General features: G+C 43.2%; 1 protein-coding gene across 1 annotated transcript in view; it reads left to right on the top strand.

The window, feature by feature from the left end:
* Positions 1 to 12,619, top strand: part of LOC130488227 (vertebrate ancient opsin-like) — a 31,624-nt gene that overhangs the window by 6,463 nt on the left and 12,542 nt on the right. Inside the window, exons 2-3 of the mRNA XM_056861860.1 lie at positions 493 to 818; positions 7,244 to 7,477. Coding sequence (XP_056717838.1) covers positions 493 to 818; positions 7,244 to 7,477 — 560 coding nt within the window. The remainder of the gene's footprint in view (positions 1 to 492; positions 819 to 7,243; positions 7,478 to 12,619) is intronic.

Raw genomic sequence — 12,619 nt, 5'->3', positions numbered from 1 at the left:
GAAGATTTTCCTGTTTTTTCTAGGTTATAAACCACAGCTGAAGAGCTTGGCCTTCAGGCCAAGACCCCTTTGACTCGCACTCAGGGGTTCATGCCTCTGGGCACATCCAGGCTTTAAGTACTTGTAAAAGAGGAGAAACAAACTCTGTCAGGTGTTACTCAGCTAACTAGACAGCATAATCTTTCCCACTTCCACCCCAGCTAGGGATTCCAATGTAATTCTATTTACAGTCCCAAATAGAAATTGTTTCCCTTGTGACAGATCCTAGAATTTTTGCAGATGTTGCTTGAATGAGAATAATTCTGAAGCTGGTAAAGGCTTTAGAAGGAAATTAGGCAAAACAGAAATGAACACACTATTTTGCGCTGGCTATTAATGCAGAGATCCCTTGACATTTTAACCATGAAGCAGTGTTTTGCTTTCTGTACTGTGTGAAATACATACTGACTTCCTGTATGATTTCTTTTTCTTTTTTGTTATTGCTTGTTTCAGGCATTGTGTCCCTGATCTCGTTGGCCATTCTGTCTTACGAACGTTACGGCACGCTCACGCTCGCCAAGAAACGTAGCTCTGATTATCAGAAAGTCCTGCTAGGAGTTGGTGGCTCCTGGTTCTATTCTCTGATTTGGACTGTGCCACCTCTCTTTGGCTGGAGCAGCTACGGGACTGAGGGGGCGGGCACCAGCTGTTCAGTTCAGTGGAGCTCTGAATCACTCGAGTCGGTATCCTACGTCATCTGCCTCTTCCTGTTCTGTTTAGTCATCCCAATAATTGTCATGATATACAGCTATGGACGCCTCTTTTATGCTGTCAAACAAGTAAGTGATGCCACAAGCTAATCACATGTTGTATTTTTTTTTTTTTTAAAGAATGGCATACTGCCACATGCAGTGCCTCACTTGGATGTGTTTGGAGTCTTGGAAGCTTGACTACCCTACGTTCTCCTACAAATGGACCTTGTTCTTGTTTGGAGGTTCTAGCAGGGGAGCGCAGCTATCGTATATCCTTGACTGAAGAACGGTAAACTCCTTCTATCTGGGATGGTCATCCTCTTCCACTGAGTGCACAGATTCGGGAGGGATGCACATGGAGCAATGAGGGAGGTAGGGGACACCCGCCTAGCCAGCCAGATCAGCCGAATCAACCCTGGCGATCAATGGGGTGACAGATGTCGCAGCCAGATTGCCCTCACATCCATGTTGTATGTGATATGGAATGCTATCTCCAGGCAAATTTCTGTTATTTGCCCTCAGCCGTACATGTCTACAATACTGTGTACATTTACTTGGGAATAATTTCCACTGAACTCAATGGTCCCTAGTTGTATTTGTCACACTTAATTAATTGAAAATTCACGCCCAACCTTTCCAAGTTTGTTTAAAGTGTCTAACAAACAGCTAATTAAATGTACTCTAAACCATAGTATTTTTCTGGACAGACAGACACAGATGAATATTGGAGACACCGGGCTCTGGGGCTTTATTCCTACCTGTCTGACCTGTACCAGAAGGTGGTCCTAGAGAACTTGGCTTCATTGCCCTTGTGCTATAGGATCCTTCTGAACTCTACCTTGTCCTTGCTGTTTAACATCTATGCGAAACCCCTGGAAAAAGGCTGTCCATGAATATGGAGTAATGCATCATCCACATGCAGATAACATACAATTCTTTTTCTCGTTTTCAAGAAACTCTTGTGAGGCATAGATGCTGTGACCACGTTTTGGCATTTGTAGTGTTCTAGATGAAGGCCAATAAACTGAAGCTCAATTGAGAGCCAACGTGCTGTACTGGTTAAGAACAGCGGACTATAATCTGTAGAACCAGGTTCGATTCCCCACTCCTCCACATGAAGCCTGCTGGGTGACCTTGGGCCAGTCACAGATCTCTCAGAATTCTCTCAGCCCACATGGAGGCAGGCAGTGGCAAACCACCTCTGGATGTCTCTTGCCCTGAAAAGCTTATAAGGTCGCCATAAGTCAGCTGTGACTTGACGGCGCACACACTGCTGTTCGAGAACAGAGTGAATCCCAGAATCCCAGTAGTTTGTCATAAGAAAGCTGGTAAAGCAATTGCTTGTTTGTTCTGAGATGTTACAAAGTTTTCGTCATGCGCTCGTCACAGCCTTAACTTACTTTGGGTTCATGCAGTGTATTTGGCATAGTTCAGAATCTGTCCTGCTTGAGTGATGGCAACTTCTGAAAGATAACATTGGAGGCTCTTTGTATAGTATGGCTGTCTCACATTGGAAGTAATGTGGGTTTTTAAGAAAAATTTGGATGTGGGTAATCTGGAGGGGGACACAAGGTGGAACCTTTGTCTAGGGCCCATGGTGATTACAGCCTTAGTCAGGTTTCCAGGGACAGGGATGATTCTGGTACTCTGGGCAAAAGTCTAGAATGGATTCCAGAATCACTGCCCACATATGCCCCACTGAGAACAGGTAAGGGGTGGCCCTTGCCCCGTGTGACACAGTTGGGAGCTGCTGCCAGAAACTGGCTGCCTGAGCCCTGTACATGGCAGATAGAGTGGCCACTGCTAGGACAGCTACCCAAGCCCCAGATGAGGTGAACTCAAGTGTATTGACATAACCTTTACATTGCATAACTTTTGACCTTGGATATTAATTTTTTTCTTGACCTTTGGGTGCTTAATTCCGCAAGCCAAGTATACAGTAACACCAGTAAAATGTTAATACTACAACCCGCTATTACCTAAATATCCATGATTGGGGAAAAGATCTTAAAAGGAAAAAAATCTCATTCTATCACAAATTTTCCACAGTGTTTGCTTCTCTGCTAAATAGTATCTGTCACTGCAGATTTCTCAAACTATTTGAGTTGGACCCTGATTATTAAAAAAACAACACAAAACGTGTCTTTTTTTTTTTTAGTAATTTTTTGTTACTTGGAGACGTGTGTTTTTTTTTCTTTCTGTCAAGAAGAATCTGGGGATGGCTTGCTGGAGGCAAGGGACATCTACAAAAGCCTCTTTTTCATGCAGAGGGCAAGTTGTATCCAGATATATAGGGAAGTATTGTAAAATCGTATGTGTTTTAGATGTGATGTGCCTTGTCTAGTCCCATATGGCAACCAATTTCTTGCTGGAATGAGAAAACTGTGAAGAACATCAGTGTTTCTTGAGCACAGTTGGATGAATGTGTTGTGACAGGATCTTCAGCAAAGGGACATCACAGCACTTTGTGTCTCCCCGGGGATGCGTGAAGTGAGTTTATTTGTGGGATAAATTGATTTTTCCATTTGGCTTTTAAGGCGAATGGTGGGTCTAAAGGGAATTGTGCCTTTGCAGCGCAGTCTCTCAAGTTGCAGTCCTAAAAGGGTCCCTGATGTAACTTGTTCCCAGCTCTTGAACACTGATGTGCAGTCCAGCAGCTGAACTGAAGCCCATGTAAAGCCAGTTGTCCTCCCTGCCCCTTAGTTTCTAGATATTCAAACATAACTAGTACCCATCCATTTCTTAATAGAAATTTTATTACAGTCAATGACCAGCACAAGTAAAACAGGTAAGTTACCAATTAAAAAAAACAACCTCTAAATAAAACATGCTGGTTCATTAGTTATTATAATGAATGAACCACTTAGTAAAAAAGGAGAGCACGTATAATATAACTGTTTGCCTTCATTTTCAAGACTGCTGGTTAGCACAGCCCCTCCTCCATTGTATGTCAATTGCAGAGGCACAGGATCTAGCAACTGAATGCGTTATCTGAGTTGACATCTTGTAGCAGGGATGATATATGGAACTGTCCAGACTGGCTGGAAGGTTTATGAATTAGTGGTGAGATGAACCTTTCTCTGACAGCTGTATAATATTGACAATGAAAAAGAACATGTTCAAGGGTTTCTATATATCCAGAACCACAGGGGCATTTTCTCTCCTCATGTGGCATGCCATTCATTTCTATTGGCAAAGATCAATTCTGAAAGTCATATAATGTTGTCTTGTCTCCACAATTATGCTGAGAAGTCTTCCTATAAGTAAACAGAGTCTTTTGATGATCTCTGCTTCTCATCAAGAGAACTTTCTGGGCACGCTAACTCCTTTATAATTATAATTTAACTGTGGGTGGCAAGTTCTGATATTTTTTTTAAAAAAGAAGAAATATCTTTCTTTTTTTTCTTTTTTATTATTATCGAAAATAATGCAAACAGATAATACAACACTAAAAGTAGAAACGATTCGATTTATTATTACAGCATTAGCCAGAAAAGATACAAACCTTGTCAATAAAACCAATCACATGATAAATAATCTCTTTGTACAAAATACAGATTAAGAAAGTAGAAACAATAAAGTTTAGGAAATACAATACAGTAACACATGGAGATCTTACGGCGAATGGGCTAGATCAGATTTTTACAACAAAGAAAATAATCAAATTGGCACAGAGAATATGAGGAACATTGACTGGTTCACTTGAAAAAGCTGAGATATCTATTATCTGACATTTAAAGCCGGTGGCAAACTGACCGCTGACCTTTTCATTCAGGATCAAATCCTGGGTATAAGCTAATATTCCCAGGACCAACCTAACATTCAGTATATTTATAATGTATTGATAAACCTACCATGATCCCTGACCAAGAAAACCATGGTTATAGATAGGCAACCTGGTCCCAATACTAAAAAAAGAAAAAAAGAGAGAGAAAGTTGAAGGCTGTCTGATGTTTTGTGATGCATTTTGCTTCCTTTGCAATGCACAGTTCACCACAATAGCAGCCTGCTTACACATACACACACACAAAAAAAAACTAGGTTATATAATTATCTTCTCCGTATCTACCTTATGGTTAGTGAAGGGCGGTTGCTTTTGTGCCAAGTAGATCAATTCAGAAAGAATCACAGTTGAGAGATTCTGAAATGAATTTCCACTGAAGCAGCTCCCAGGGGCATCCTTTGCCCTGTTATAGGTGCACTGAATGTCCTGACCCACAATGGGGCTAAAGCGCACCCCCGGGCTCTTTTGCTTGGGAAAATAGTGCAGGGGGAAAGGCTGGAGCCCCTCTTTTCCCAGCTATGCTGGGGTAACAATAAGGTTGCCAGCCCTTGGCTGAGGGGCAGACTTACATAAACCATGCCTTGTAATGTAACTTCTGGTGTTGCAGGATTTTGGGACACTGTTTCAGCCTTCCAGCATGGCATAGTGGTTAAGAGTGGTGGTTTGGAGCGGTGGACTCTGATCTGGAGAACCAGGTTTGATTCCCCACCTCACAGGGTGTCTGTTGTGGGGAGGGGGAGCGAAGGTGATTGTAAGCCGGTTCGATTCTCCCTTAAGTGGTAGAGAAAGTCGGCATATAAAAACCAACTCCTCCTCTTCTTCGGGCGAAAACGCATGGTCGCTTTATCCTCCTTTCATCCCTGTTTCAGCCAGGATCCAGCCAGGATCGAACGCATGCGTTTCGCCTATTGTGCATTCGATCCTGGCTAAAACAGGGATTAAAGGAGGATTAAGCGACCATGCGTTTTCGCCCTTCTTGCCACCCCCCCCACTGCCCAATTGGGTGGGGGCCAGGGGCTGAAGATGAGAAGTTGCCCACCGACGCAGACAAGCTGGTGCCCCTAAGGAACCAAATTTCCCACAGTTGCTGTGCAGCTGCAGGGAAAGAGTCAACTTGGGGAATCCATTTGTGGCCAAATGTACTGTGGATTGTGACCAAAGTTTTAATTTTTGACGGAGGTGTTTTTGCTGTTGGTGTGGTTTGTATATGTTCTAAGGCAGTGGTCAGCAAACCGCATATTGGTAGCACCCAACCCCAAACCTCTTAACAATCTCCCCCAGAGGGCTCATATAAATATTAAACAACATTCAGGTTAGGGCCTGGTGAGCAGATCTCTCTCCACTGACACCACAGCAAAAATGTTCTAGAATGCATTTGATTCTCTCTAAACACAATCACAAATATATCAGGTACAGGACTTAAGAGTATATGTTGGGGGTTCTTTGGGATTAATAACATGTGTCGCATTGTGTATTAGTTAGAGGAACCTGATGATATCTGAAAGTTTCAGCAGATGTTAGACATGGAAACATGGCTTTCCCAGTTTCTAAAGCTGCAGCCAGTCTAGAGCAAGCATTGCCAAAAATTGTTTCAAAATAGGGTTTAAGATTTATCACTATTATGGAAGATCCAGCCATAGACAGCATATTAACTTACACATCCTTGGGATAATGGTCTGTTTCTGTACTCTTTCGTTTTAAGTGCTGCAGTAAAAGCCATCATGGTTTTGTATGAAAAGTAAGTTATATGCTGGGTTTGTACAGAGATGGAGGGAGGAGAGGAAGCTGTTATCAAGTGTTTTTTCAGAAGCTTGAAAGAGGGGGAAAGGAATGGAAGCGTTTATAAGGCTACATGGTGGCAGAACCCCCAGATGCTCTTGATGCTGTCAGTCCCACCAATTGATTTTGATTGGCACTGAAAATTTTAAAATACCCAGGGCCACCTGGATCGCACCAATCTTATTAAAATGCCATCTCCCTGCTGAATCCTGGGTGGCCTCATATCTGATGAGTGATGTTGATCCAGGAATAACTAACTTCGTCGTGAAATATTTGGTAATAGTAATTTCTCTAAAGGGGCGACAAGATTAAAACCATTGTCACCACGTCATGTTTACCATTGTAGTTGCTGTTGTATCTGTTGCATCTGTAGAGTGACGTGAGTACTATTGCAGGCTCTGCTATGTCTGTAGAGTGATTGAACTCCGGTCAAATGATCTTGATTTTTATGTTTAAGCATCTTAAGAATCTTAAGTTGCTCTTGTTGTATATTTTTAATTTGTATACTGTAGTATTTTAATTTATATTAATTTATGTATTTGTGCTTAAGACCTTTGGTCAAAAGAGCCTGAAATAAAAGGAAAGGAAAAATTTAAAACCTCATCCTGAACACAGATTACATAAAATCTGATGACGGGTGCTTTGACTCTCAATAGCTCATACCCCAGAAATCTTGTTGGTCTTTAAGGTGCTACTGAACTTGGATCTAGCTGTAAAACCTTTTAAAACCATTTGCATTTAAACAGCCTCAATCTGTGCAGGATAGCGGTTGGGCCTTCACCAACTATACGATGATTCTTATTTTATGTATGATGTTTTCTTTGACTCTGTTTGACTAAATGTTACATAGAGACAATTTTTTTAAAAAATTGAGTATTAAGGATGTTTTTAGTTCAACCTCTTTCTAACAAAATATGTGACCAGTAAAGTGTTATGTGATTTTTACCAGGTTGGAAAAATCCGGAAGACTTCTGCCCGCAAACGAGAATTCCACGTGCTCTTCATGGTGATTATTACTGTCATCTGCTACCTGGTTTGTTGGATGCCCTATGGAGTTATAGCACTGCTTGCAACGTTCGGTAGGCCGGGCTCACTGACTCCGGTAGCAAGTATCGTACCATCCATTCTGGCAAAGTGCAGCACTGTATGTAATCCAGTCATCTACATACTTATGAATAAACAGGTGAGAACAATGTTCAAATTAGCTACTGCCAGTCTTCCCCCCCCTCAATATTTTCAAATTCTCCTCCTAATTAACAGCCCCTGTCCCGTATGGCTTTCCTCCCTGGAGGTCTAACAATCCCCAGCATAGCTTTATTGGGTGGGCAAAGGAGAACTCTCCTCTTATTTTTATCACTGAAAAATCTGGTAGGATCCAACCCACTCACTGTTGTTTATATTCAATAGACAGCAGAAGCCAGCTGGGTGCTCTTGGGCTAGTCAAAGCTCTCTTAGAGCTCTCTCAGCCCCACCTACCTCGCAGGGTGTCTTTTGTGGGGAGGGGAAGAGAAGGTGATTGAAAGTCGGTTTGATTCTTCTTCTTTAAGTGGTACAGAAAATTGGCATATAAAAACCAACTCTCCTCCTCCTCCTCTTCCTCCCCCTCCTTTGATTCTTTTACCTGTTAGCTAAAAAAGGTTTAAACTTATTACACATATTATTGTGGTGTGGGTAACAGTCTTGAAAGAAAGGCATTTCCTCCCAATGTCTCCCTGGGATGACCAAACAGATGACCAAACTGGGGGGAAATTGACATTTTCCCTGGTGGCGGGGGGAGCTGGATCATTTACACTTGCCTCATTCTCAAACTCCACATGGTGACTGGGGTTGTTTATGCATGGGTACTTTCACTCACGTTTGCTCCTGGTCTGTCTCAGTTGTTCCTTGGAGTTATGCATGAGTTTTCTGTCCATTAGAGATGACCTCACTGCCAGCTCTCACAAATCCCGGGAGTTTCCATTCCTGTTAACCCAATTCTTCCATATCCCCTGAGCTCAGCCCGGGTGAAATCCCTATGCATAAGGTAAAGCTCAGGACATGGAAGCTTGGTTTCTCTCACAGAAAGAACTACAGCCAATTACAAAGCAGTGTGTCAAGAGGCGGGGATTCAAATGTTTCCTGCTTCCTCAGAGTTCTTTCTGAGCAGAAGAAATGCTTTTAAAAACGAGGCTTGATTTCTCCCCCCCTTCCTTTCAGATTGCTCTGTTTTTTGTTTTTGATATAAAGTGCTTTTTTATGTGGGAAATGGGCTGGGGGGGATTTTCTCTCACAGGAAACACTACAAAGCAAGCTAATTACAAAACAGCATTTCAAGGGGCAGGGACTCGAATGCTTTTTGATTCGAGCTTGGAGACTGTTGGTGCATAGATTCCCAACAGGAAAGTGTGGTTCCAACAAGCAATGAACCTCAGGCAAAACTCCCATGCATAAACGAACAGTGTTTAGAAGGTCCCTGGGTCTTTTACACATAGGCTTGAATTCACCAGAGATTTACACAGGTGGAAGGGATTTCTGTTTATGGAGCACAAATTCCCCCCCTCCCAATCCTAATATACTCCAAAATAGCCCAACAATGTTGCTCCTTGGGAAAAGGGGACCCTTAGGAACAGGATGCGGGGAGCAAGCTGAGTGAAGTCCCAGTAGCTCTAGGGACACAGCTTGGATCCAACTCCTCCTGTCAGCTCCTCCTGTTCATGTAAACATCAACTGCTGTCACTTCATCTTCTGCCGCCCTGGGAGGAGGCCGTGGGTGAACTGACACACGGTGCTGGCATTGCTGGCGGGGTCTGAACTAGGGTTGCCAACCTCCAGGCGGTGGCTGGAGATCTCCTGTTACAACTGATCTCCAGCCGATAGACATCAGTTCACCTGGAGAAAACGGCCGCTTTGGCAATTGGACTTTATGGCATTGAAGTCCCTCCCCTCTCCAAACCCCACCCTCAGGCTCCACCCCCAAAATCTCCAGGTATTTCTCAACCCTAGTCCAAACAGGGTGGCTGGCCTTTGCAGTGCTCATTTGCAGAGCTGACGGGATGATTACTTGGGTTGCTCCTGGGTCCATCCTGGCCCTTGCAATGTTACAGGAGCTGCTAGGATGATCTCCCACTTCCTGTTGGGAGGAGTGGTAGAGAAGCAGTGGCCGTGACTCTATTTCCTCCCTTTAAGATGCAGAGGTCAGGCTCAGCAGCTGCCCACGCATGCCAACTTCATGCTGTCTCAATATTTGCCCTCATCATGTATGGATTCCCTTACTGCACTGAATACTATGGGTGTGCATCCAGACACGGGATATCCGACAGACCCCCGTTTGTTCAAAAGGGCGGGGGGACATTACCTGTTCATATTTCCGTGCTGAAGGGATGCATATTCCCAACCACTGTTTTAGGCTGAGTGAGTGACTATAATATCTGAATCACAGACATTGGCAGATCATTACCCGATGGATGAACAGCATGAGGGATGTAGCAGAGATTGACGTTTACAGATGACATGTGTGAATTTGCGGGTGTCTATAATGTAGCAAGGGCATTAGGAAAAGTTTTGCTCATATGGTTGAAGCAAATCCCTACTGTATTAACAACTGAAAATTTGTTGATAATTGGAAAGAACAGTTACAAACACAAAGAGGCTTCGCACTGCCCCCTGGTGTTTAAATCCATGAGGACATGAACGGAACGTAGGCCGTTGCAAATGAAAAGAAGGACTGCAGATAGGGTTACCAACTCCAGCTTGGGAAATTCCTGGAGATTTGGGGGAGGTGGCTAGAAGTGGTGTATTTTGAGGAGGGAAGGAGCTCAGTGGGGACGTGATGCAATACAGTGTCCTCCAAAGCGGCCGTTTCCTCCAGGGGAACTGAACTATGTTGTCTGTTCATTCCAGTCATCTTTGGAGGCCCTGCTTCGGTTGCCCCTGCCATCTGGGGCTAGACAGGTGGCAACTCCAGGAAGGACTTTCTCGGTCATGGCACCAAACTTCTGAACTCCCTCCCCAGGAGATTTGTCTGTCTCCTTCTATTGCTGTCTTCCACCAACAGGCGAAGATTTGTTGTTTTCTTTGGCATGCCCTCAATATTTATTATTGGCCCTCCTCCCTGGCTTTTTTTTTATTGAATTATTTTACACTTTGAAATATTGTTTTTAATTGTTTAAATGTTTTTTATGTGCACTGCCTTGGGGAGCTGATCGGGTGGAATGGCAGCATAAAAATACATATAAAATACATATAAAAATATAAAATATAAAAAACCAATATTTCAAAGTGTAAATTAATTCAATAAAAACACATAAACACACTGCCAGGGAGGAGGGCCAAAAATAAATATTGAGGGCATGCCAAATTGCCCTTTCCCAGCCTGGTGTAGTGGTTAAGAGAGGTGGTTTGGAGTGGTGGACTCTGATCTGGAGAACCGGGTTTGATCCCCCACTCCTCCACATGAGCAGCAGAGGCTAATCTGGTGAACTGGATTTGTTACCCCACTCCTACACACGAAGGCAGCTGGGTGACCTTGGGCAAGTTACAGTTCTATTGAGCTCTCTCAGCCCCACCTACCTCACAGAATGTCTGTTGTGGGGAGGGGAAGGGAAGATGATTGTAAGCCGATTTGAGTCACCTTTAAGTAGTAGAGAAAGTCGGCATATAAAAACCAACTCTTCTTCTTCTTCTGCCACTATTTTGGCAAGTATTCAGGCTCTCTTCTTTCAATGGAGATGTTCTTACAGCATGCACACTTGTGTGTGTGTGTGTGTGTAGTATCGCAAACAGTTCTGTGATTACTGTTGACATGTGTATTGATGTTATAACAGGACAGAAGTGCTCCATTGCACAAATATAGGATGCTGTTGAAGCTGCGATGGGCAGAAGCTGATCTTGTAGAGGTGCTAGTGTTTAAATGCAGAACCATCCCTCCTTACTCAGTGACTTCATGTAGGTCCATAACCAACTCATTCAGAGCTTGCTAAATAGTAGCAGCTGATGGGCAATTCTGATTTTAGCAGCTGTCTTCCCTGGAGCATTTTCAGAATTATTTTAATGTTTGAATACATATAGAAATAGTTTCATCAGACCTGAAAATGCGAACGGATTCTACCGGGAAAGATCTGTGAGCAGGAGTTGGCAGGAGAAGTAATCTTCTGGTCTTTCCTGGAAAATCAAAGTGGCCATCATTCAGAAACACTCCATGGAGTCAACGTTACGTTGGAATTGATCCTGTGAGAATATCTGTGCACAGCACTTTATGGAGCTGTAGATTCAGCCTAGATAGAAATGATTAATGATTCATAATGGTCTCTAATAGAATTTTCAATTAGTCAAGCCTGGGGCCATTTCTTATAAACCTGCCCAGGGTGTAAATTTAATGTTTTCAGTAATCTGGTAGAATTAATTTAAAGTCCAGGATCTTCTATTTAAATGTTGCGGTTTTCATTGATGCCTGACTTTGTAATTTAAAATTATGTTCTGCACCTTTACGTTATTTTCATTTGTTGTGTAGCGTGGCTAAGTTACTATTTTAATAATGCAATTAACTGCTTCATAGTATATGGGATTTTTTTGTAATAATTTTCTTTCCGGTTCAAAATTTTATTTGCAAACCTGTAAAATTATCTGAAAGGCTTATCATTTCAATAAAAACACATACAGATATGTGTAACAGCTCCTCAAGTGTACTCCTGGGACAGCTGAACCTGTTACATCTCTTCCGGTCACACAGTTCTCTTGCATAACAAATTAAAGATTCGATTTGTATCACCTCAAATTGAACTTGAAATTAGTAAAGGACCATGAGACAGATCCCTGGATGGGTCCCATCACAGACCCTCCACCCTGGCTCAAGCTTGGACCTTTACGAGCTTCAGTGGCCTCAGAATGGGTGGGAGTAGCAAAAGCCACTCAGCTCTGACCCCTGGCTGTACCATAGAACCTCCCCATCCCATCGCCTCCTTGGCCTTGGCTCTGGTCCTCATTTAGAGAGAAGTTGCTTCACTCCCTTTGTGTGTGTAAAGTGCCATCAAGTCGCAGCCGACTTATGGCCACCCCTTTTGGGGTTTTCATGACAAGAGACTAACAGAGGTGGTTTGCCAGTGCCTTCCTCTGCACAGCAACCCTGGACTTCCTTGGTGGTCTCCCTTCCAAATACTAACCAGGGCTGACCCTGCTTAACTTCTGAGATCTGACGAGATCAGGCTAGCCTGGGCCATCCAGGTCACTCCCTTTACCCCTTCACTAATGGACCTACCCCTCCCATAATCTTTTTCTCCCCAGAGGAAGAAGAAGAGTTGGTTTTTATATGCCGACTTCCTCTACAACTTAAGGGAGACTCAAACCGGCT

The sequence above is a fragment of the Euleptes europaea genome, chromosome 16 (genome assembly GCF_029931775.1).
Source record: "Euleptes europaea isolate rEulEur1 chromosome 16, rEulEur1.hap1, whole genome shotgun sequence".
NCBI classification, from domain to species: Eukaryota; Metazoa; Chordata; class Lepidosauria; order Squamata; family Sphaerodactylidae; genus Euleptes; species Euleptes europaea.
The sequence above is the reverse complement of the archived record's forward strand: the minus strand, read 5'-3'. Positions and strand labels throughout refer to the sequence as shown.